The following is a 27427-nucleotide window of genomic DNA, read 5'->3' as shown; positions in this document are numbered from 1 at the left end:
AAATGTAACCCATACACCCCACTGAAAAAACTCATCAGCTTAAATGTTAACCCATACATCACAAAATGGGTTGCAAACTGGCTGAGGACAGAACCCACAGGGTCAGAGTTGCTGGCACCATGTCAGACTCAAAGCCTGTCACAAGTGGTGTCCCACAGGGCTCAGTCCTGGGCCCACTCTTGTTTGGCATCTACTTTTCCGAAGTACAAGCAAACACAGGAGGGTTATGGCTGACAAAGTTTGCAGATGACTGCAAACTGGCGCCATAGTAGAAAACACATCTGACACAGATATCCTTCAGAAGGGTCTCACAGAAACGGATAACTGGTGCCAGAGCCACGGCCTAAAGTTAAATGCCAAAAATGCATAGTCATACCCTTCGGGAAAAACAAGGTTACCCCTAGCTACCAAATAGGTGGCAATCCACTGAGCACAGAAGAAGTTATCAGGGACCTGGGGACCCAGGTTGATAGTAGTCTGTCATTCACACCCATGTAGCTAAAGTAGTTAGGAAGTCCTTCTACATTGCCCACCTTATCATGAAGGGATTCTCATCTAGATCAAGGGAGGTCATAGTCTCCCTTTACTCATCACTCATCAGACCAATGATTGAGTACAAAGCCCCATTCTGGAATGTATCTGACCCGACACTTGCAGCAGCTGGAGAGGCCACAAAAGTTCCTCACCAAAAGGATAAAGGGTCTCAAAAATCTGTCCTATGCTGCCCGACTGGAAGAACTCCAGCTCTATTCAGTCGCCACCACTGCTCAGAGGTGACCTTTGCCTAACATACAAGGCCATGTCAAACCCAGATTTGATGAATATGCTTCACCTCAAAAAATCTAGATCCATCAGAGCCACAAGGGCGGGAGACTTAAACCTCGACACGGCTATAAATAGGACGTGCTGGAGGGATAGATTCATCACCCAAAGACTCCCTATGCTGTGGAACAAAATCCCGGTACATGTGGGAGGCAGAGCACTCGCTGGCCTTGTTCAAGAGAAATCTTGACCAATGGATGGGAGATCGAGATATACCCCAGGAATTACCTCAGTGTCACTGTTCTATCAGAGGCACAGCAAAATAATGGGTATAGTTCCCCATACTAAAGGGGTGGCGTAAGCCACAAAACAATGGGCTAGGCTTATAAATGCCCTCGGGCAGATAGCCTAGTATGAACCTATGAACCTATGAACCTATAAGATGGGTTTTCTTGATACAGTGATTTACATGGAGGTCAAATTTAAGTTGGACATCTGTGATTGCTCCAAGGAGTTTGGTGTGGGTATCGGCTGTTATAGTTGTGTTGTTAAGGGAAGAGATGGTGAAGGAGGATTTAATATTTAGGGAGGAAGAGAAGAAGTTTAGTCTTTTTAGCATTGTGTGAGTTGGTTGTCAGAAAGCCATTTTTCAGTGAGGTTAAAAGATGTTTGTGCCAGTGTGAGCAGGTCAGAGAAGTCAGCAGTGGAGTTGATTGAGGAGTTGTCTGCATACTGTATGAGGGACGACTGAGGACAGGAAGAGTGAAGTTGGTTAGTAATGATTTTAAAGAGAAGGGGGCCTAGAATTGAGCCTTCTGGGATGTCTATTTTGATGGGGAGATAGCGGAATAAAACAGAGAGACATTTGACAGATTGCTGTCTATCTGTGATGTTGCTGTTAAACCAGGAGGTAGTTGGTGGGGAGAGATTAAGTTGAGTCAGTTTGGAGAGGAGGATGGAGTGAGATACAGTGTCAAAAGCTTTGGAGAGATCTAAGAAGAGGCAGGACTTTAATTTATTATTGTCTCTGGCAAGAGTGATTTAGTTTGTAAAGGAAATTAGTGCAGTAGAGGTGCTGTGGTGGAGGCAGAAGCCATGCTGGGTGAGGGTGATCAGGTTTCTTGACTGAGATAGGCCATGATTTGTTTATGAACACAGTGTTCAATGATATTATAGAGGGGAGAGAGTATGGCAGTGGGTCGATAATTAAAGAGCTCTACTGAATTTCCACATTTATGGATTGGTATGATATGGATTTTTTTCCAAAGAGTTGGGACGGCAGATTCTGTGATTTAGCAGTTTATGAGGATGGGGACTGGGTATGCAATGGAGCTAGTAGCTGCCTTTAGAAAGAGAGGAGGTAAGTTATCAGCTGAGGGGGAGCATGGTTTAAGTTTGAGAAGTAGCCATTTGATAATACCTGATTGAGATGAGTTTTAATGAGAATGGGCTGTTTTGTATAAGGGGGGTGGTAGGGTTAGTAGTTAGCACAAGTTTGATGATGGTATCAATAAAGTATGAATTGAAGATGGATGCATTTTCTTAGAGTGTGTTGTTATGACAGGTGTTGGAAGTTGAGGGATTACCGGGGTTGAGAATTTGGTTAATAGTATTCCATAATTTTGGGGGGGGGGGTTCTCAGGTCAGTAGTGAGGGGTGTGTGATCGAAGTTCTTTTTATCAGTGTTGATCTGTTTTTTGGTTAAGTTTCAGAGTTCTCTATATTTTTGGAGGTGTGTGAGAGATGTTGTCTTAATCCAGAGTTTCCAGGCAGAATCTCTTTTATGGATGCGAGACTAGCTAGAGTTAGTGAGTTAAGAATTCTGAGAGGAGCAAGGGTGTTAAGTGTATTTAGAAAGATGAAGTTGAATTGAAGAACAGCTTCATCAAGAGATAGGGATGAAAGGCAGGGCCAGCCAATTGCAGAGAGATAAGTATTGAAGTATCAGGGTTAAAGTTTGTTAGTTTCCAAAATTCCTTAAGATTGTGAGGTCAATAGAGGTGTGGGGAGTATCTTAGTACAGGTATAGCAGAGTGGTCACTGACTGAGTCTGGAAGGGATTCAGGGTGGTGATAGATATTAGGATGGGGGACCATAATCCAGTCAAGGATAGAGTAGGTATTAGTGGGTTTATGAAGAACAATGGGAGAGGACATAAGCTGGGTGTAATGATATAGGTGGATGCTGGTAGTAGAGGTGTTAGAAATGAGGGGAAGACAGTTGATGTTGGCATCACCTAATATCATAGTTTTGTTAGTTACATTGTCAGACATTCAGTAAAGAATTTGCTGTAATATGGCTATGTTTTCTTCAGGAGTTATGTAGATGATAGCTATAGTTACGGTTTTATGGTTATTGAGTTTACAGTTACCAATAATGAGTTCAGCAGTGTGAAAAGATGGGGTTGGGTGGTATGGGGGAAAAAGGGTAGGAGGTCTGTGCACATGATGGCAACACCTCTTCCTTTTTTATGAGTTCTATCAAGACATAGGATCTTATATCCAGAGGGTACAAATTCTGTGTCACTGTCATGAGGTTTAAGCCATGTTTCAGTGAGAGTGATTATGTTAGGGGAGTGTTGGGCTATCCAAGATTTTAATTCAGATGTCTTGTTAAGGATACCGTGGATGTTTATAGAGTGAAGGAGAGGTGAGACTAGAATTAGGTGCCTGTGGAAATGTGTGTGTGTAGCATTGGTAGGATGAGATGAACTGAAGTGTCAGCTAGGGTTGGGATGGATATCACCTGAGAGTTGCAGGATGTTGTGAGGGTAGAGGAAAAAAGATAAAAAAAAAAAGATAAAAAAGATAAAATTGTGTAGGGTGGGAGAAATGTTTGTTTAATTTTATTCTGTGGGGAGATAGGTGGAGGCAGATTGATTTTGGGGAGTGTGTATTCAGTGCAAGAGAAGAGTACAGGTGATATGGGAGAGGAGTAGTGGTAATTGGAGATAGGGGTATAGGGATGCAGCTGAGTGTGACTGGAGGTGAAATTAGATAGGAGTAAAAGAAGAAAGGATAAGCAGAGAGGGAGTTACTGTTGAGAGGTAAGGTATGAAATGGGAGGGTGTTGGGAGTATGGATGAGGACAGTTATGTCTGTTTAGTTTAAATGGGTGGAATGGCAATAGTGAGTGTGGGCAGATGGGTGGGGGTATACTATGGTAAGCAGTGGGAGGCGCTAGTTAATAGAATCAGATTGGGTGAGGTTCTCAGGAAGTAGTAGAGAAGAGGGGTTGGAGTAGAGAAGGTTAGCTATAAAGGTAATAGAAGCAGCATAGAAGCTAGATAGAGCAGCAGAGAAATATAGAAGGTCGAGGAGCAGTAGGAAGAATTAAAGTTGGTAAGCTAGAAGTGAGTGGTGGGAGCTGTAAGACAGAACAGAAAGGCTGGAATAAGTGGAAAGTTGTAGCTGGAGTGAATTAGAGAGTACAGGGCACTATACTTATAAAAGAGATAAGTTAAGGGGTTGGAAGATGTTCTGGTGACATGCGTCGGTACCAGGGTATGCTACGCAAATAATGTTAAGATAGTTGAGCAAATTAAAACATACAAGCACTGCACAGTTGGGTTTCCACAGTATTGGAGGGGTTAGTAGAAGGAGCTAGGGAGTTATGAATTGGTAAGTAGGCTGGGTAAATTGAAAAAGCAGTACTGTAGATATAGGTAGGAAGGAGGCTAGGCAGGTAAGTTCAGAAACTATTAACTACATAAGAAACTAACAAGAAAGTTGCATAAGCTAGGTTAGCATTTCAACAGTCTATATACATAAATGTACAAATTCAAAACATTTCAGTTTCATTCACAGTCTGGTAAAGCTACTGTTATTATTCTAGAAGATAGGTAGTAAAACATTCAAATCACCTAAACTGTAACAGCAGTCTAGCAACACTTCCGAGTTCTTCAAGGAAAATAAATATTACGGTGTCAGGTATCAGACACTTAAGGACCTAAGTACACCTTCAGAAAAGCAGAGTTACTCTGGTCACAAGCTTAGCAGTAGATTTTGGGAGGTACAGTGGTATTACAAACCTATTCAGCCATCTAGCCAAAGCTAATTCAAACACATTTAAAGTGTAAACTCTTAAACACAAGGAAAGAACTAGCCAACACTGATTCAGATACATTTACCATGTAAGCTCTTTAAATGCAAGTTCAGATACATTTACAGTATAAGCTTTTTAAATGCAAGTTTAGCAGTAGATTTCATGAGGTATGCTACTGATACAAATTTTTACAGCCAATTAGCCAACGCTAATTCTGATACATTTACAGTGTAAGCTCTTTCAGTTGCAAGAAAAGTAGTAAGAATTGTAATACATAAGCTGTCACATAGGGGTAATATGTGGGTAAGATAAATTATTACAGAGGATAACACTGTAAGGCTAGTGCTCTTTGCTATGAATTGTAGCATAAGCTTTGGAAAAGGAGGGCTTTGCAATTCTAAAGTGTAGCCTAAAAACAGTTATGCAAGCAATAAATTGTCGAACATTTTAAGAAAGTTATAACTGTACACAAAAATTAAAACAAAATGTTTCACACCATAGCCCCAAAATTTTGTCTTGGTGTGATAGTTTCAATTAGAAGAGGTGTGGCGTGACCTCAAATTCAAAGTGACTAACGGCCATCCCAGAAAGCAGTCTGCTATCCATTTCATAATAAGTGAAAGCATTTCAGAATGCTTTAAAAATTAAAATGTAATTTACCAACAAGTGTCCCATTTCAGTCCACTCCAATGCTCAGACAGTTCATACCACAAAAAGCAAAAGTATATTTTTATGCCAGTACACTAGTGCAAGCACTGCTTTAAAACAGATTTTAGTTTCAAAGAGTCTATTTCTTGACTTTTGTTGCCTTGGCTTGAGGCTTTGCTATCTTGTGATCTTTGAGGTGCAACAAAGTCAAGGAATTTTGGTGTGTCCAGCTGAATGACTGGCTGATATTTATATTAAAATCATCTTCAAAGTCTACTTCCAATTCTTATGTTGTCTTTATGGTGTTCATACATTCTGCTTTACGTTTTTAGTAGCCATCTTATATTAACTGAATTAGCCTGACTTTCAAGTGTTTTGCCATGATTATTATTATATATGTGGTGTACAGAAGTTCAGGGTCACACGTTTTTGAAGTAAAGTAACCGTTACCGTTATAGTTAATTATAATTTCAGTAATACTTAATATAATAAAGATAAATAATTACTTGATATATCTTTGATGATAATATTTGTTTTATTTGATATCTAATTGTTGCTTGTCTTGTCAGAATAAAACAAATGAACATTCATGGGTTCAGTTCAAGCAGCATTATTACACACAGACACATACATAAGAAGGATTTTTAAACATATTATTTAATGTTTTCCATAAATAATTTGTTTAATAATACTATTGGTTATAAGGGTGTTGCAATTGAAATTTATTAATTGCTTAATGGGAGCACTGGGTGTATAAATTAGATCAAATTGTAATGTGTAACATTCCAAGAAGGTGAAAGGCTGAGGTTCCAGAATAAAGTTGTGAAGCTAAATGATCTGTGTGGCGAAGCTGGTTTTGTGGTGTTTCTTTTTCATTCTTAAACTCTCTCTGAGACCTAATAATGACTGCACAGGTCTTCAGACTACATAAAATTGCAGGCTTTAACTTTTGCAAACTGGATAGCATGAAAGCAGTAATGAGCCTTCAGTTTGAATCTATTCACTTCCATAAGCAACAAACGTCGCACTATTGGCCAAATTAAGTTGCTCACCAGCTCTCACTCTAGCAAATGTTACTGCTGACATTACATTACACTTTGAACCAGTGTCTACTTTGAGGTCCATGGGTTTACTATTGATCAGGGCAGTACAAAATGCTTCATTCTTTCCCAACAAATCTAATGCATTTCAGGCTTGTTGGCTGTTGGTGAAGCACTCACCAAGAGGAGAAAATGCTGAGAGAAGAAAGGAGCCACTTTTGAGATTTTAAGTATTTTTCCTCTGTTTATTTGCTAAGTTTTTCTGCATAGCCACCTATTTTCAGCATTTTCTGGCTTGTTAAACTTGATTTCTGCATTAGTAACTGTATTTAGAGCACAACCTAGAGCTGTTTACTGAATTTCCTGTTTGTACTTATTTTTAAAATCGTTTTTTCTCAAAACTTGCATTTTATCTGTCTTTGGCCTAGCACTCTTGTGTGGGGTCATTTACTGCACTGTTATAACTTGTTGATACTTGTGAACCTCTGCTATCTCTGAAAAAACAAAAACAAAAAATCTTGCTTTTTCCCACTTTTCTGAGATTTAAAAGTTCAGTTACAGGCTTGCTGTTCTTGAACTGTTTGTAAGTTTCTTGGAGGCCATTTTTTGCTTGGGCTAAAGGGAAGTCTCTCTGTTGATCAGTGGCAGTGAAAAACATTGAGCAGCCTGCCTGCCCCTGTGGGAGTGGTTACTGACTTGAAACTGTAGTTTTATTGGCCATTTTGGGTCATTTCCAAACTCCTTCATCTTCCTCTCTTAAAACCTGGTTGCCTCGTGGTTTTGGTATCTTTTCAGGCTTGTTGGGTGTTGGTGAAGCACCCACCAAGAGGAGAAAATGCTGAGAGAAGAAAGGAGCCACTTTTGAGATTTTAAGTATTTTTCCTCTGTTTATTTGCTAAGTTTTTCTGCATAGCCGCCTATTTTGAGCATTTTCTGGCTTGTTAAACTTGGTTTCTGCATTAGTAACTGTATTTAGAGCACAACCTAGAGCTGTTTACTGAATTTCCTGTTTGCACTTATTTTTAAAATCATTTTTTTCTCAAAACTTGCATTTTATCTGTCTTTGGCCTAGTACTCTTGTGTGGGGTCATTTACTGCACTGTTATAACTTGTTGATACTTGTGAACCTCTGCTATCTCTGAAAAAAACAAAACAAAAAAATCTTGCTTTTTTCCCACTTTTCTGAGATTTAAAAAAGTTCAGTTACAGGCTTGCTGTTCTTGAACTGTTTGTAAGTTTCTTGGAGGCCATTTTTTGCTTGGGCTAAAGGGAAGTCTCTCTGTTGATCAGTGGCAGTGAAAAACATTGAGCAGCCTGTCTGCCCCTGTGGGAGTGGTTACTGACTTGAAACTGTAGTTTTATTGGCCATTTTGGGTCAATTCCAAACTCCTTCATCTTCCTCTCTTAAAACCCTCTTTTGCCGTTTTTGCGCGTTTTTGTGCATAGCGCAACAGTGGGCAGCGCCGCCTAATTGGGTTTAAACTATTCCTGGCTCCACAAAGTCTGCTCTTCACTTTTTCCCTTAGAACTGCTCTATCTCTCAATTTAAACACCATATTCTCATTCTAAGGCCCTTCACTGGTCCAACTAAGTAATCCTACAAGTTAGCACTATTAAACCATAAGCACTACTTACTCTTATACTCTCTACGATTACCCTGTCCTCTATTGGTCCATCTTAAATTCAGTTTCCCAATATTACTCTAGCATGTCCAAAGGTCAGTTAATGGTTTCCTCTCCAGTCCAGCTGGTGAATCTGGGAATTTTGAGGCAATGTTACAACTGTCTCATGTACACGGACAACCCTCTCCTCCTCCAAACAGGTTCAAATATATGTGAGAGATGCAACTATTTAGCCAAACTGGAGGCTGAGCTCTCTCATCTCAAAACTGCTGTAACCAGTCAGGAGGAGAAGGTAACCTCACACAACACAATTCCTGTATCACATAGTCCCACCACATCAGCGAACCAAACACATAAATACACAAAAACATACTGGGAGGCTCTAAATAAAAATCTACCTAAGCAACAGAGACCTCCAAAGCAGACATCCAAGCAAACGCTACCTCAAAACAGAACACGCACAACACATAGCCCACAAAGTCAGTGTGCCAAGCAGCCACAGACTTTAAGGCTGAATAACACACCTGATACTCTTGTAATAGGTGACTCTATTGTCAGACACACTGACGTCCTGCTCACCAGGCTGAATAAAGAGAAGGTCACGGTGAGCTGCCTGTCGGGTGCTAGGACCCGCCACATAACGCAAGCACTCAGGTCACTCCAAAGCAAATACAAATATGACTCGGTCATTGTACATGCTGGTGTGAATGACCTGAGACATACCTCCCTGGACTACATGAAAAGAGACATAGAGGAGCTCTCTGATCATGTAGGCCAGGCTGGTATGACCATCACCTTGAGCAGCATCTTGCCCTCACCTAGAATGATGCCACAATACAAAGACAAAGTTATCAATTTTAACAATTGGTTAAAATTTTGGTGTCATTCAAAGGGGATCCAGTGTCTGTCAACCTGGGATGACATGCTCAACAAGCCACGTTGCTTCGCTAGGGACGGCTTGCACCTGTCACCACTGGGCTTTCGGATATTGGCAAAGGCTCTTGCCACTCCCATAGTGCCTTTTTTAGGCAAGGCTCAAAAGTCAAACCCACCCCCATAGACAGCACAAGGAACAAGAAACTAAGGGTAATGTTGCTTAACGCCAGAAGTCTTAACCTCAAGATGCACGCACTCGAAGCTCTCCTCAGTATGGAGAACATCGATATCTGTGCAGTGACAGAAACCTGCACCCCAGCACTACCAGGTTATACCTCATATCATGCTTTTTGGCCCCAAAACCCAGACCGAACCACAAAAGGAGGGGGAGTTTCCATATTTATCAAGGATATCCACACCTCCAGGTTAGTGGCATTGCACGAAGTATCGGAGACCATCCATGTGCAACTAACAGTGGGCAAGACTGCTTTTCAGTTTATAGCATCCTACAGACCACCCTCTCAAAGTCAGGAATCCCACTCAGCTTTCCTGAAAACATTGGAGAACATGAAGATCTCTCCGAACACCATTATATTGGGTGACTTCAACTACCCAAACATTGACTGGGAGCACTACTCAAGCCCCAGCACCTTAGCCCAAAGGTTCCTGGAAATTATAAACTCAAATGCTATGGAACAACTAGTCACCACTCCCACAAGAGGGGACAACATACTAGACCTGATCATTACCAATATGGGGACTCTATGCTCCACACCAGAAGTATATCCCTCATTGGTAAGATCAGACCATAAATTAATTTCACTGGATGTCCACATCCCGACCCCACCCCAGCCCAGAAAACCACAGTGAAAAACTTCTCAAAAGTGAACTTCTCACTTCTCAAAACCGAAGTGGAATCCTTCAAGGCCCCAGGGCCAGTGGAAACTACGGCCCAAACTGCAGAATCCTATATAAACGCATTCTACGGACATCTCCAGGAATGCATGGATCATGCTATCCCAAACAAAACCAAGACCCAATCATCCAAAGGCAGGCGTCCAGTCTGGTGGACCCCTGCCATAAATAAAATGTACAACAGAAGGAGGAAGCTACTACATGATAGAGCAAAATCCCTAATAGGGAAGGCATCTCTGATCAGTACTAGCAAAAAATTACGATCCCTCATAAAATCCTCCAAGGCCAGCTTCGAGAGAAAAATTGCACAGGACACGAAAGACAATCATAAGGCTTTTTTCAGTTATGTTAGGAACCTGGGATGCAACTCCCAGACTTGTTCTGAGTTGATTCTGAACAACAAAAAATACACTGAACCCACAGACATCGCCAATATCCTGGCAGACAGGTTCAGTGCAAACTCCTCCCCAAAGAGCAAGTATCTATCCCGGCAGAGGGCTGCCTCCCAAACATCTCTGATGCTCAGGTGAAGGCTGCCCTCTCCAAAGCAAAAAACACTGCTTCCATGGGACCAGATGGCGTCCCAGGTTGCGTCCTACATGAACTCCAAGAGGAACTAATCCCTCAAATAAAACAGCTATACAATCTCAGCCTCCCTACAGGATATGTGCCCACAGAATGGCGTACAGCAACAGTGGTCCCACTCCACAAAGGTGGAGCCTCTACGGACCCTGGAAACTATCGCCCCATAAGCCTGACTAGCTTAGTCTGTAAGGCTATGGAGAGGAACATCATGGAGCTCATAAACAAAGACATTGGGGACCTACAGACACTAGATCCTACCCAGTTCGGCTTTGTCAAGGGCAGATCCTGCCTTTTGAACCTGGTTGACTTCTTCAAAACAGTCACCAAAGCCATAGATGAAGGGAAGGTAGTCCACACAGCCTATCTGGACCTTGCAAAGGCATTTGACACAATACCCCACTCGGGCATCATAGATAAGCTATCCAGCTTAAATATAAACCCCTATGTCACAAGATGGGTCGCAAACTGGCTCAAAGACAGAACCCACAGAGTGAGAGTTGCTGGAGCCATGTCAGACTCGAAACTGGTCACAAGTGGCATCCCACAGGGTTCTGTCCTGGGACCACTCTTGTTCGGTATATACTTTTCCGAGGTACAGGCAAACGTGGGAGGACTATGGCTCACCAAGTTCGCAGATGACTGCAAAAAGGGCGCCATAATCGACTCTCCAGCTGACACAAACATCCTTCAAAAAGGTCTCACAGAGACAGATAACTGGTGCCAGCACCATGGTTTAAAGCTAAATGCCAAAAAATGTATAGTCATACCCTTTGGCAAAAATAATGTGCCCACAAATTACCACATAGGCGGAAACCCATTAAGTACAGAGAAAGTTATTAGGGACCTGGGAACCCAAGTTGATAGCAATCTCTCCTTTGAAAACCACATTGCCAAAGTGGTTAGAAAGACCTTCTACATAGTCCACCTTATCACGAAGGGTTTAACATCTAGATCAAGAGAGGTAATCATGCCCCTTTATTCATCCCTCATCAGGCCCATCATAGAATACAATGCCCCTTTTGGGATGTACCTTACCCGACACCTGCAGCAATTAGAAAGACCCCAAAAGTATCTCACCAAGAGGATCAAGGGTCTCAAACAGATGCCATATGCTGCTCGGTTAAAAAACCTCCATCTCTACTCAGTTGCATACCGCCTACTTTGAGGCGATCTATGCCTGACATAGAAAGCTATGTCAAATCCAGAATTAATGGACATGTTCCACCTCAATAAATCTAAATCCCTTAGAGCCACATGCTCGAGGGACTTGAACCTCAGCACAGAAATAAATAGAACTTGCTGGAGGGACAGGTTCATAACCCAGAGGCTTCCTTCGCTTTGGAATAGAACTCCAGTTCATGTGAGGCAGAGCACCTCACTGAATCTCTTCAAGAAGAATCTAGATAGGTGGATGGGGGATCATAGGTTTGTCCCAGGGATTACTCCCATGTCACTATTAGACAGAGGCACAGTAAACTAAACCTTAAAAAGGGCACAGTATACTCAAATCAAGGGGTGGCGTAAGCCATACAGAATTGGGCTAGGCTTATAATTGCCCCAGGGCAGATAGCCAATGAACCTATTAACTTTTTCACTGACCACTGATACACCATCTACATAGAAAGTAGGGTTGTAGCTTTCTATATGATCAATCTGCTTTTTTGAGTGACCTTTCTTAATAACTGAATGATGCCTGCTTGATTTACAAAACTTTTGAAAGTGGTTCCATTTTTTACACTTGTGGCATTGCTAACCGAATGCTAAGCAATCCTTTCTTTTAGACTCATGATTGGCTCCACAATTGCAATAATTAACAATAAGACTTGACTTGAGATTTTGCTGACTCACCTTTATACTGCACTGAGTGTGTCTGTTTTGCTGAACTAGTCTTGGAACTTGCTAGAAAGTTACAGCTCCTCCCAGGGAATCTGGCAGGTGTTGCTGCTGCCATGTGCTTAAGCCTGTTTTTGCTTGCCATGTGCTGCATGCTGTCTACACTTGCTCTAGAGGCTGCTGAAACTATGATCTTATCACTTTAATGAGGATATTTTTGTGTATTTCTGTGACCTCATGGATTTGACAAATCTGTATAGCTTTGCATAATGTTAAATCACTGTCACAAAGCAAAATCTTTCTCACTGCATTATTAGCACCACACGCAAGCCTGTCTTTTATTAACTCACCTTTCAAGTCACCAGATCTGCATGTTTTAGACTTATTTCTTAAGTCAGTGATATAAGCTGCAAAAGGTTCAACTGACATTTGGTCTCTTGTATAAAATGGGTACTCTCTTGGTTCAGCTGGTACCATAATATGGCGGTTCCCCCTCTCCTGCATATACTGCCAGTGCAAACACAAATTAATGCTCTCTTTCAGTGGCCTCTGACCCTGCTAAGTTAAGCAAAATTAAAGTCTGTCAGAAAAAGCTGCTTGTATGAAAATATCATATTCCTACTGAAATACTATCCATTTCTCTGCTGTATTATGATCAAACACAAGTGGAGTGGGTCTGCAAAATGCTTCTGCCATATCAACACACAGTAGTGAAGGTGCCTGAAATTATGTATAAACATACATACATACACACACACACACACACACACACATACATATATATATATATATATATATATATATATATACCAGAATTTGTAATTATGTCCAATAATACAACAGACTCATTGAAATAACTGCACTTTGCCAAATAAGTCTCTGTAGCACAAGAATACTTTGAAATCACTGTACTTTACAAAACCATTCCTTATCAGTGTAACAAATACTTTAAAATCACTGTACTTTACAAAACCATTCCTTATCAGTGTAACAAATACTTTAAAATCACTGTACTTTACAAAAGCATTCCTTATCAGTGTAACAAATACTTTAAAATCACTGTAGTTTACAAAACCATTCCTTATCAGTGTAACAAATACTTTAAAATCACTGTACTTTACAAAACCATTCCTTATCAGTGTAACAAATACTTTGAAATGGCTGTGCTTTGCGAATAAAGTGTACACAGCAGAAGCCGCTCAGAGTAAGAAACAATTAGAAATTAATGCACTTTGCAAATAAACTGTGCACAGCACAGGAACCTTTCAAAATGGCTGTACTTTGTGAAATAACTCTGTACAGTGTAAGAAACACTTGAAATCGGGAAACTGCGAATAAATGCACACAGCACAAGAAGCTTTTTGAAATGGCTGCACTTTTCAATATAACTGTACTTTGCACACAGCAAATCCTTTGAAATAATTGCAATATAATAAAGCACACACATTGCAAATCTTTACATACCCTGAGATACTTCAAACAACTCTAGTTATGCTTTGAATGGGTTCGGTCAGTGTGAAATAATAGATGTTAAGTTGTCAATCTCGCCTTCATTCTTGCTTGATGGGTTCGGAGCCGATCCTCAGCTCCGACTCGGCACTTTGCTAAGCTCAAGAGTCACTTTTACCAGCTCGAGGCAGCCCCATATCCCATGATGCAAGGCGGTAAGTACCCAGATCTCGTTTGCCGCTTCGCTGATGAGGTCCTCCTTTTGCCAGCTCCTGGTAAGTGTTAGTTGTAACTACTTTTTGCCCCTAAAATTTAACTTTTTCACTTTTCTGTAGATTAACTTTCTTTTTTACTTAATTGTAAGCCCTTTTCTGACTAAAATTATATTTCCTTCCCCTTCTTTTAGTCAGGCCTTCATTCCCTCCCATCCCCCTCCCTGTCAGGGTGTGTGTGTGTGAGAGGTTAGTTTTACTATATATTAGATAGCTTTAGTTGTCTGTTTGGGACTGTGTTGTTGTGTACTGTTTGTGTTCAACTATGTCCAAAGAAAGGGTCTCAGGCTTTAAGAAGTGTGACTCGTGCTGTCAGAAGATGTCTCTGACAGACGGTCACACTTCTTGTTTATATTGCCTGGGACCTCTCCACCTGCAGGACTCCTGTGCAATTTGTCATTCCTTTAGCCAGAGAGTCCTGCAGGAGAGGAGAAATAAGTTGATTTTAAGGGGTCTCCTTAAACCGGAGGGCTCTCCTAAATCGGCTCGAGCAAGACTTCTAAGTCTTCTAAGGCCCAGGCTTCTGTATCTAAGCCGGTGGCCTCGGCTCCGACTCCTTCGGAGTTGAGATCGGCTCCGGCTGGAGCCGATCCTGTCTTGCAAAAATCTTCGGCACTGATGGCTATCGGTGCCGATACTGTTATGGTCACATCAGTGTCGGCTCCGACTGGCTCCGACCACCATGTGGCTCAGGCTTCGTGTGTCAGCACCGACCGGCTCCGACACCGTTACTGTTATGTCTGTATCGGCTCCGGCTGGAGCCGATGCATCGAGACTTTCATTCGGAGCCGAAAAGTCCTCGGCTCCATCTGGATCTGTGGTTTCCTCAGCTCCGATGGTTCCTTCGAGTAAGAGATCCAGGTCCCCTTCCTTGGAACCGATACTCTCGGCTCCGGCCTCACCTCTCCTCTCGGAACGGAGCCATCGGAGCCGATCATCTAGGTCGTCCAGGCTTTCTGACCATGATTTAGAGAGAGTGGTAAGTAGATTATTGAAATCACAGGCGCTTGCCCAGATGCTGCATAGTCCGTCTCAACAGACGACTATTAGTCCACACCCTCTTCAAGTTCCTCCTTCAACTCTACCTCAGAGTTTGGAGCTGGAGTCTTCGGGGATAGTTACTGCTTTGGCTGAGGGGCGGATACCCACCCCCTTCTGCACCCTCGGCATCTACTCTTATCTCCTCTTCGAGACCTTCCTTGGAGGGATTTGGTGGTCGGGCTTCCCTGGTCTCCTCCGAGGGGGTGAGTGGCATCGGACCCTTGTCCAAACCCGCTCTTCCCCTTGGAGCATCGGCCTTGGTGAGCTCGGCTCCGACATCTGCCTCGAAGCCTTCCCTTTCAGTGGGCTCTGGAGTCCCGGTTTCTTCGGAACGGGTTCTCTCGGACCTCCCTGGGAGGGGGGCCTTCGAGGTGATGAAGAGTGTGCTGGCCACTGGGCTCAGCCAGCAGTCCATTCCCTTAGCTCCTCCCTCTACAGTGCCTGTTGATATCTCTTCCATCTCTCTTGCTCCCGGACCCAGAGATCCACCGCCTCAGGTTTCCCCACTGGGAATAACCCCCTCTTCCGAGGATTCTCCTGATCATTCAGGAGATTCCCAGCAAAGAGGACTTGTAAGAGGAAACACCTAGACTCCCCTGAGTCTATCACTTCAGATACCGACTTAGATGAGTCGGAGGGATCCCCAAGATCCACCTCTGAGGATGTCTCCTTTTCAGACATCCTAGAACTCCTAAAACAGAGGGGAAACTGGCCCTCCACAAATCCCTCTGAGGATGAGTCGGTATACCTAGAGGCGTTTGGATCTCGGCCCTCCACCTCCTGGGTGTCTCCGCCTTTCGACCCCCTTATGGAGGTTATTGCTCGAAAGGCTTGAGCTGCTCCTGACTCTGTTGAGCCAGTTCCTAGGAGGCCGTCTAAATTTATTACTGCCCCTTCGGAGAAGCAATTCCTTACGAAAGGTGTCTCTGTTGATGCCATGGTGGTGGTGGCTGCCACTAAGAAGGAACTTGCAGATCCTTCCGTACCAGTCCATCCTCCTAACAAGGATTCTAGGACCATGGATAGGTATGGTAAGCGGATGTTCTCTTCAGCGACCTTTGCTATGCATTCGCTGAACTACTTATGTCACTTCACCAGACTCCAAAGGGACATCCTTAAGGAACTAGGTGAAGTAGTACAGGATCCTACAGCTGCAGGGGCTCAAGAGAAAATTGCTTCTCAGCTAGGAATCCTTAATTCTATAGCTAACTCCTCCATGCGTCTGATATCATATGCAGCAGATGGAGCGAGTAGAGCCGCAGGTACAGGGGTGGCTCTTAGACGTCAATCCTGGATGCGGCTCTGTAATTTTGCAGATCCCTTTAAGGCGTCCTTCACAAACTCTCCCTTTGATGGGTCAGCTTTGTTTGGCCCTCAAGTGAAGGATACATTGACCAGGTGTGAACAGGACGGCAAGACTCTTTCTGCCGTAGGGATCCGTTTTTCCACCCCTTCTAGGTCTTACCCCAAAGGACAGAAGGGTGGAAAGATGTGGTTCCGCAAATCCCAAGGAGTCACGCCGGATACACGTGGTCAGTTTACCCCTAGAGGCAGAGGAGGTAATAACAGACGCCGCTCTAGAGGCATAGGGGGTCCACAGAACCAGGGAAGCAGAGAGCCTCTCTCTGACAAGCCCTTCCAGCATCCCTGAGATGTTGCCCGACTGTCCATCCTTGGAGGCAGTCGGGGGAAGACTATCGCTGTACCCAGAAGCCTGGCGTTCCCTCACTCAAGACAGATGGGTACAGTCGATTATATCCGAGGGTTACAAAATTCCTTTCCAGGAAAGTCCCTACTCACACAAATTCCCTTCCAGATGTACCACCCGGTCTAAGGGAAATTGCAGAGTTAGAAGTATTAAAGCTTCTACAAAAAAGAGCCATTCAGCCAGTTACAACAGACCATACAGAGCCCGGAATCTACTCAAGATTCTTTTTGGTCCCCAAAAAGACGGGAGACTGGAGACCAATATTGGATCTCAGCAGACTCAACAAGTCTGTGAGAAAGACATGATTTCGAATGGTCACACTTCAGTCAATTTTGCCCTTCCTAGAGAAGGACAACTGGATGTGCTCAATAGACCTTCAGGACGCGTACTATCACATAAAAATTCACAAACGCTCCAGAAGGTTTCTCCGCTTTCGGCTGGGGTCCAGTCATTTTCAATTCAGAGCCCTGCCCTTTGGTCTCACTACAGCCCCCAGAGTGTTCACCAAATGTATGGCAGTGGTCACGGCTCACCTGAGACGTCAAGGATTCCAGGTGTTTCCGTATCTCAACGACTGGCTCCTTTCAGCCACCACCAGGCATCAACTTCTTCAAGCCAGGGATTACACACTAAATCTCTGCACTCAATTGGGAATTTCGACAAACTACGAAAAATCCTCCTTGTTGCCCTGCCAGTCTATTACCTTCATAGGCGCAAAATTAAACACTGTTCGGATGTCAGCAACCCTCACAGACCAAAGAATCTCAGATATACAAAGTCACGTGAGGATCATCCTTGCCAGCAAAAAGGTGCAAGCCAGAATGGTTCTGAAGGTGTTGGGCCTCATGGCTGCGGCCATTACTCTTCTTCCCCTGGCCCGCTTCTACATGCATCTGCTTCAGTGGATGTTGTTCACTCAGTGGTCGTACCAACAACTTCCAATGCGTCACCAAATCATGGTGACCCAAATTTGCAAGAATCATCTTTCATGGTGGGTTACTTCTCCCCAGATTCACCAAGACAGACCCTTTGTATTCCCGGCCCCGGTAGCCACTGTCACTACGGACGCCTCCCTGATCGGGTGGGGGGGTCATTATCAGGGCAGGATGGTTCATGGGACGTGGCAACCGTTCGAATACCACCTGCACATAAATGTCCTAGAGATGAGAGCAGTGCTTTTAATGTTGCAAGCCCTCAACGACTTTCTTCCCTTGGGAACAATTGCAGTTCACACAGACAACATGTCTGTAGTATGGTATATCAACAAACAGGGCGGAACCAAGTCCTACCCCTTGTGTCGAGAAGCTCTCAGACTTTGGCAATGGGCGATCTCCTCTCATCGGTTTCTGGTAGCAACGCATATCCCTGGGAAAACCAACATTTTAGCGGACAGATTGAGCAGAGCTATTCTCATGCCTCACGAGTGGTCTCTCAAACAATCTATAGTGGAGGAGATTTTTCTAGAATGGGGCCGCCCATGTTGCGATCTTTTTGCTACTCCCCAAAACAGCAAATGCCCAGACTTCTTTTCTCTCTTCCCACTGCCACGCCATCCCCCCAGAGATGCTCTTACCCAGTTTTGGCCCAAGAGACTTCTTTATGCCTTTCCTCCCTTTCCACTGATTCCACAAGTTCTCCAGAAAGCCACCGTTTTGAGAGCCAAAATGATTCTCATTGCTCCCTATTGGCCTCGACAAATTTGGTTTCCGTTCCTCCATCGTCACCTTTTGGTGCAGCCGTGGTATCTGGACCCAGTACCAGACCTTCTGACTCACCAATCGGGTCAGCTGCACCGGTCTATCCCTTCTCTCAACCTCACAGCATGGTTGCTCCACTTCCTTCCTTAGCCAGGCTTCCTATGATCTCTAATCCTGTTAGGGATATCATAGTGGCTTCCCTAAAATCCTCTACTAGAAGGATTTATACCAGCAAATGGAAACGCTTTTCTTGTTGGGCAAAAGCTAAAAATATTGATCCTTTTACTGCTCCAGTTCAAGCAGTTTTGGATTTCTTAGCGGAAATCTTTCACGCGGGCTCTTCTTCTTCCACGGTCAAAGTTCAATTGGCTGCTATCTCGAACTTTCATGTCGGGTTCAGATCACAACATTATGTCCCACAGGCTTTGTAGAGCCTTCTTAAAAGGAATCTTTCTCCTGAAACCTCCAGTCAGGAGTCCTCCTCCTCAATGGGACCTAAATTTAGTGCTGACATCCTTGATTCTTCCTCTCTTCGAGCCAGCTGTTTCATGTTCCCTGAAATTTCTTTCATGGAAAACACTCTTCCTGGTTGCTATTACCTCGGCTAGGAGAGTATCTGAACTTCATGCTCTCTCTGTTCGTCCCCCTTATTTGGTCTTCCACAAAGACAGGGTATCCTTGAGAACTAATCCGACCTTTTTGCCTAAGGTCGCCTCAAAAGGTAATTTGAATCAGTCTATTGACCTTCCTGTATTTTTCCCAAATTACTCAAACAGATCGGAACAAAAATTACATTATCTTGATGTTCACCGCCAACTCAGATATTATTTGGACAGAACAAAACAATTCAGGAAATCCGATCATCTCTTTATTTCTTATGCTGATAACAAAAAAGGCCTTCCTGTATCAAAAGTGACCTTATCTAGATGGTTTTCTTCTGTCATCTCTGAAATCTGTCAGCTCAGGGGAAAACAGCTGTGCTCGAAACCTAAAGCGCATTCAACCAGAAGCTTAGCCACTTCCACAGCCTTTCAGGCTAGACTTCCATTAGACACTATTTGTGCTGCAGCCACTTGGGCCACTCCTCATACCTTTGTTTCTCATTACAAATTGGATTTGGCCTCCAGGGATAGAGCCAGTTTTGGCTCTACAGTTCTCAAGAGTCTGTTCCATTGAGCCACCCAGGGTAGAGGTGCTAGGGACGCGGTCCCATCATAAGAATGAAGGCGAGATTGACAACTTAACATTGAGAAGTTATGTACCTACCATAACGTTCCATGTTAGTTGTCTTCTCTCCTTCTTTCTTGCCTCCCTCCTTCCCCTGGCCTGGGCAGACCCTTTTTCTCCCTACATGGAAGAATGCTTCTTAAGACCATACAGTTCTGGTCTTCCTAACCCATCCTTCAGGCTTTTTCTGCCTTTCCTTCTTCCTTTTGGGAAGTTTTTTATGCTAGGTGTTATTGCCTATAGACAACAAACGAGATCTGGGTACTTACCGCCTTGCATCATGGGATATGGGGCTGCCTCGAGCTGGTAAAAGTGACTCTCGAGCTTAGCAAAGTGCCGAGTCGGAGCCGAGGATCGGCTCCGAACCCATCAAGCAAGAAAGAAGGCAAGAGAAGACAACTAACATGGAACGTTATGGTAGGTACATAACTTCTCATTTGTGCCCATAGGCAGTCTTTTACTAAAAAACATGTAGTTTCCTTGCTCTTTAAGCTTATTTGCCTTTTATTGTGCTCATTATGCCCTTTTAATCTCTTATTACGTTCATCATACTTTTCTTGTGCTTGTTTTACTTTAAACATGCTCATTATGCAAATCAAAGGTAATTTTGAGCCCCCACATGAATATCTCTGCTAGTTTTATCAAATATCACAGTTTTAAACATTTGTCTAATTAATAATGCATTTTGTGCCTTTCGTTTGATTAATAATATGTTTTGTGCTACTCACTTGATTAGTAATGCATTTTGTGCCTTACAAATGCTCCATTTCATTTTCTTTGCAAAATAAATCTTTCATGCAATTTTTGGTTACCTTGAGTTCATTTCTGGCCTTTTTTGTTTGTTTGAGCTATGTTTCACTCAACCAGCTCAGTCTTGTCTTCACCTTCTGAAGAAGTTGCTCTTTTAGTCCTGGTTCTGACACCATGTCACTCGCCTGGTCAGGATAATACAGGTGAACATTCTTGGGTTCAGTTCAAGCAGCTTTATTGCACACAATGAACACATCAGGAATGAGACTTTGTAACTTAAACTTAAAATTATAAATAGACTACTACACTCATACATGTTAACACTCTGGCTGTTTTGTCAAAATGGCATTGTTGCCTGCACGTGCTCACTATTTATATGCATATGACTACATATAATGCAATGCTTCTTAAAGGTATATACACACACTCTGTTCTACACTAATGATCTTAGATTATTATTTAAAAAATTATCTGAATTCTTTGTTTTCTAACTATTGTCAGAGGAAAGCTTTACATATTTATACAAATTAACCAATGGATATTTTGTAGAGGTAGAAGCAAATGTTAGGATATGGAGTCATTTAGGGATGATAGAGGGTAGTTTGAGTGATTATATCATCACACCAGGAATTAAACCTTCCATGATAGGGATGATAAATATTTTTATGATAGTATTCTTGATTAGTTTTGATTTTTTGTCCATAACAAAATGGATTAAGCATGAATATTGTTGAATACCTCAAAGCTATACTTTAACTTTATTAGATTTACCACATATTAGAAATGACAATACTCAAATGTGTTTCATTAAGTATAAATGGACTAAATAATTTCATGAAGAGAGGTAGTTTATTGAAGTATCTCAAAGAAAATAAAGCTGAAGTATTTCAACAGGAAATGAACTTATTAAAGAAAAACCTGGATAGACTGATAAACAATATTCTATACTTGTTGATTCACATTATAACTCTAAGAGGAGAGGCATTATAATATTATGGAAAAAACATTGAATAAGCCAAACGTAATTGATTTTTACCCTGACGAAAGTGGCATGATGGGGCTGGTTGTGTTTGGGTTAGAAAGGAAGATATGTACATTTGTTAACATTTATTGGATTCCTGGACTTGGATCTAAAATCGCTAGAAAATATCTTGATGTTATAGCCTTAAATGCTAAGGGAAGATGCTTTTAGCTGGGGATTTTAATTGTATATTGTCAGAAAAGGACACATCCAAAGATAAAACACCTAGGATAACAGCTACAGCTAAGCAATTAAATACATTTACTAGTATTACGAATCTTAGAGATATACAACATTTAAAATTGGAAAATACAGTATTTTTACCCATTATTCATATAGATTTGGCACCTAAATAAATACAGATAAAATTTTTTTCCAGTGTTTTGTTTTCAAAAATGGAAGAAGTAACATTACTCTCTTGTCCTTTGTCTGACCATGATGCCATTACTTTTAAACTTAATCTAAAGCCAAATGAGTTAGTCTTCTGGAAAAGAATACCAGCATGTATAGTTAAAATTAAAGAATTTAAAGATTGCTTTATAAATGAACTGAACTTATATATGATACTAACAATAATGGTGAAGTTTCTGATGTTATTCTGTGGGACACATTAAAGGCCTATATTCATGATAGAGTAAAAAATTGGTATTTATTAAAAAGGAAGGAATGGGATAATGAATAAATTACAAACAAAAGTTGATCATTTATTAAAGTTAAATTTGAATTCCTTTCATAATGACAATAATGCAGAATTAAAGACACAATCAAAATACACATAGAAATACTAAATCACACAGTATCAATAAACTTGGAAAAGCTTAAATTACAAACATATATTTTAAATCCTAAATCTTTACATAGACTAACAATTAGATTGAAAACTTTAAATAGTGCAAATCATATTAAATAAATCACATATCAATTGGGTAACAAATCAAAAAAGCAATAGACTTTAAAATATCTTAGAAGCTTTTAGGAGGCATTATGAAGAAATTAACAACAGGAACATAATACTAGACAATAGCATTAACTTAGAGAATTTCTTAAAAGAAAATGTAAAATATAACATAAAAAAGAACAAAATGGTAAGTTAGATAAACATATAACTCTTAGAGAAATTAACAAATAAAAAGTCTGAAAATAATAAAGCCCCTGGTCTAGATTGCTTGATTTCAGAAATATATAAAACACTTTCAGATAATATTTTAAAGTTATTAATAAGTACATTTAATGACGTTAGAAATTCATTACTTATTCCACCTTCTTGGAAATTCTCTTTGATTTCTCCTATCTTGGAGCAAGACAAAGATCCTAAAAGATTTACTTCCTATCGTCCTATTTCTTTATTAAATGTGGATTATAAAATCTTAATGGCTATTTTGACGAAAATGTTAAATAATATAATACCTAGCTTAATTAATGATCAAACCAGCTTTATTATTGATAGAAAGGTACAGGACAATGTCATTAGAATTCTATCTTTAATAGATATTGCTAACAAAAGTAAAAAAGAACTGTCAGTACTGAGCTTGGATTTGATTCAATAAATTGGACTTATCTTCAAGAAGTTCTTAAAGAATATAATTTCTCCTCAATGTTCATAAAAATAATATTCCCCATCCATCTACTACCTTTTCACCTCCACTAACTACCTTGATGATAGCAAGCTCAGATGCTCAAAGCTTAGTACTTTATTATACAGCACAGCTTCTCACTGTTCATTGTTACATTTGTTAATGCCTGTTGTATACAGATTCTATAGATAATAATTCTAGTTGTTTTCTGATGTATCTTCATCTATATCTGTAATGTCTGTGTTAAATTGTTAATTAAATTGTGTATATGTAATGTAACTAATCCAATGTAACTTTTATTGTTTTATTGCTTTTTTTTCCCGCTTCCCTCCTCCGCTGAAAATGGACTCCAGTCGAGTCAACACTCCCGTCAAAAATAAATAAATAAATAAATAAATAAAATAAATAAATTGAAGTTATGTAATAATACCTTCTCTTTTGTTAAAATTAGTTCATATATTTCTAGTTCTTTTAAAATTCTAAAAGGAACAAAAAAGGGTTGCCCAGTCAATTGAACCCCTTGCAGCATATATTAGAAATAATACAATAAAGGTATTTTCTGTTAATGATAAGTATATGTCCAAAGTTCAGTTATTTGCAGGTGACATTTTGTTAGCTGCTAGTAACATTGAATCTTCATTAGAAAACATAACTTATTCAATAAAATATTGTGAAAAAAATTCAGGTTTAAAGTTTAATCATCACAAAACAGGAATGATATTAATAAATAAAACAGTAAACCCCAAGTTAAATTTTAAATAATTCAATTGGGAAAACAAACAACTTAAATATTTAGTAGTTAATATAAAAAAAAAACTAAATGGAAATAAACAGTAATAATTAATTATAATAACTTAATGATATGAATAAGTTAACTGAGAATTGGAGTAGAATGCATTTCCCAATGGAAGACAGACTTACATTAATAAAAATTACACTTTTGCTAAACATCTTATATTTTGCTCAGTCTCTACTCTTGTTGCTTTCTCAAAAATCATTAAAACCTTAAACTCTATATTAATAAAGTTTTTATGGTATCCCCAAAAACAGGAATTTCTTATGATTGGCATGTTAAAAGCTAGAAAGAGAATGGCATTAGATTCCCTAATATAGAACTTTACAATAAATCAGTAATTTTAAACATAGTTAGTCTTTGGCTAAATTCATCATATAACAGAAAATGGAAACTTTTACATGAAGAAATTTTAACCTCAAATACTTTACCTGAAATATGCTTTAATACTTCAGCAGATATTAATGTAATTTATTGGGTTCTAAAAGATTATTGCATATATAATAAAACGCCAATGTATACACACTTGGTATTAACCATATACTAAGCATTTTTAAGATATTAATGGGTAATAATCATTTGCTTAAACAAATAATGGTTTTGATGTTTCCTATAGCTCATACTGTTGGTTGCCTGGAATCTTTTAATATAACTATAATAGCTAATTCAGTAGTAAATAGCTTAAAATTATGGTTTCAGTTTCTAGATGGAAATAAAATAAATACTGCAAGAAATTGGCTAGATACAGTGCTAATAAACTTAACTGGTTGAATTTGCAGATTTTCAGAAAGTTTATAAATAATACTATACAAATGCCTTCAGTTAAGAATGGAAAACCCATACCTAAGATACTAGAATTATTTTTTAAGATTAATAGTGATGCATATAAAAATAAATCATAATTATCAATAATTTATAGAATTCTAAGATCTGAATTTATAGACTTAGATGAAATGATAAATAAAGAGACATTTTCAGAAGAAAATAAAAGGTTATATCTGAAATCTGCTAGTGAGTCAACTTCATCTAGCTACTGGAAATCTTCACCTGGAAGTTTTTACATAGAGGTTTGTTAACACCAAATAAAGTAGCTCTGTTTTATAAAAAAAGAACATTTTAAGTGTTGGAGATGTAATAGTAATCTGGAAGCAGATTGGAAGCATATGATTATAGAGTGCCAAATGGTTACCTCATCCTGGAAAGAATTCAGGAATTTTGTTGCAGCCTTATGGTCAGCCAAATGTTGCATTACTGAACATAAAAAACATTTAGAAATATACTGGCACTAACTTAGACATCTGATTATTAAAAGAAAATGCAGTGATAGACTGGGAAAAAATAATCTCTAAGGAAATAAATGTGGCTTTATTTTTTTTTCCAAAACAAAATAAGTTATATCCAAGCACTGATATTTTAAGGTGACATAATATCTGAAGGCAACATATACTTTTGAGGGTACATGAATCGATCTGGAAACAGTAAAGCACAAAGACAAAATTAGAGATATAATGCATCAGGAGAATTAGTTACAGGGTTTTGCATATGAAGTGCTTTCTTTACCAACAGTCCAGAGAAAGACATTTTAGCATACCTAATACCAGATTATCTGTGGAGCTGACTAAGTATTGATTTATTTCTGTTGCAAATGAAGCAGTGGTGGTGGAAAAAATAACAGATGTGCAATATTAAATTCTCCAGCTATGGGTAAGTAGTGAAGAGCCCAGACAGATTTTTGGATGGTTCCAGAATTAAACAATATCCTAATATCTGTACAGTGTCATTTATTAAAATGTCTTATTTATTTTTTATATTTTTGTTTGTTTGTTAGTAGGTATGATGGTAAATACTTTTTTCAGCTATAACTCAGATTAAGTGGCATAACAACAAAAATATCCATTACCTTTATACATGCAATAATCCCAATAAATAGATATTAATGAGCAATCACACTGTCATCAGCACAGTTCTAAATATTTGAAACCATACAACAAAACTAATAATATTTGTAAAGTTTTACCCATTTCATATGTTTGTTTAGTAGTTTACAAAATGTTTGCATAGTAATGTGCAATAAAGCTTCTCACACCAAAATATTACATGACAACATATATACTAAGACATTTCATTGCATAATGGGGTCTAGTGAATTAGCTGCAGTGATCTGCATGTCTTTAGAAAACTTTTATTTTGTATGTATTCAAACATTTCTAATCTCTGGCTCTGCTCATGTTCATACCTCACTACCAGTTTTGCTCCAGTACTGAAAAGCTTAACTAATTTGCTATGCTGTCAAAGTACACACACTTCAAATATATCTTTCTCTGTTGACTTTATACATATTATTTCTCTTCTCCTGTATACAGATATCCCTTTCTTTACTAACCAGTCTTCAGAATCCCTGTCAGTTCTGACACTGTTTCCTAACTTATTAGTAATCCTTTTCTCAAGTAGCCACTGTCTGCTTTTCTGTCTTTTGAATTCATGTATTTCCCAACTTATCTCACATTTGCTACTGGCTCTCACTTTTCATCTGTTCTAATTTAAAGAAACTAATCTTAGATATCCTTCTATTCATATGCTGCAGTATTCATAACATGAGTGAGTCTACCGCGATCTGTCCCGAATGTCCAGTCAGTATACAAAAGTCTAAAGCTATTGTCAGGTATGTGCAAGAACAAGAGATGGTAAGGTGATTTTTTTTTTTATTCTGTAAAGGGAACCTAGTTTCTTGTGTTTCTTTTAACAGTGTGTTGGATGTAATTGAATTTTAGGTGTTCATCAATGTAGACACATAGACATTTAGTATATAGAGTTTCAGTTTTGATATTATTTGCTGAGACTATGTCAAAAGATACTTTCTGGGTGGGGAGATATCTTGGAGAAAAGAGGATGTTTATTTTGAGGGGGCTGGTTAGCCATGCTCCAGTGGAGGGGAAGGAACCTTGAGTAGCTTTGCTTTTTTGGAATTTTTTTAGGTTATAGTCACTACATATAATAGTAGTGTCATCAGCATACTGGACTATGATTGCTAACTTCATGGGTTCTGAGAGGGTGCCTATGACAATATTGAAGAGTATAGGACCAAGGATGGAATCTTGTGAAGACTGTGAGAAATGAATAGAAGTCTTTTGTCATTGTACAGCTTGGGATTGACTATAAAGATAGCTTTGGACCCCAGGCAGTAAAAGAGTGACTGAGACATAGGTTTGAGAGTTTTTGGAGTAGGATGTGGTTGAGTGACTGTGTCGAAGGGTTTGTAGACGTCAGGAAAGAGAGCAGGCACAAGCTTTCCTTCATTCTTCAAAGTATTAATTGTGTTAGTGAAATGTTGGAGGGAGTTTGTAGAGCTACAGTGGTGATAGAAAACATACTGAGATAGAGAGAGGAGCCTATTGGGTGTTATATAGTGGTCAAATTGGGATTGAATGGACTTTTCTAGTATTTTAGATAGTGGGAATAGAATAGCAGTCGGATGGTAATTAGTTCTTGAAAATTTCCGCACTTAAGTAAAGGTAGTATGTACCATTTTTTCCAAAGTAGTTGTATGTATAACTCTGAGATTGAATGATT

The 27427-nt window shown here is 40.0% G+C and overlaps 1 protein-coding gene across 1 annotated transcript in view; it reads left to right on the top strand.

Moving 5' to 3' along the window:
* CADPS2 (calcium dependent secretion activator 2) overlaps nt 1-27427 on the top strand; it is a 5163308-nt gene that overhangs the window by 4576513 nt on the left and 559368 nt on the right. Inside the window, exon 29 of the mRNA XM_044088753.1 lies at nt 1941-1960. Coding sequence (XP_043944688.1) covers nt 1941-1960 — 20 coding nt within the window. The remainder of the gene's footprint in view (nt 1-1940; nt 1961-27427) is intronic.

The sequence above is a fragment of the Protopterus annectens genome, chromosome 11.part0, assembly GCF_019279795.1.
Source record: "Protopterus annectens isolate FY-2018-M chromosome 11.part0, PAN1.0, whole genome shotgun sequence".
Lineage (NCBI taxonomy): Eukaryota > Metazoa > Chordata > Ceratodontiformes > Protopteridae > Protopterus > Protopterus annectens.
The sequence above is the reverse complement of the archived record's forward strand: the minus strand, read 5'-3'. Positions and strand labels throughout refer to the sequence as shown.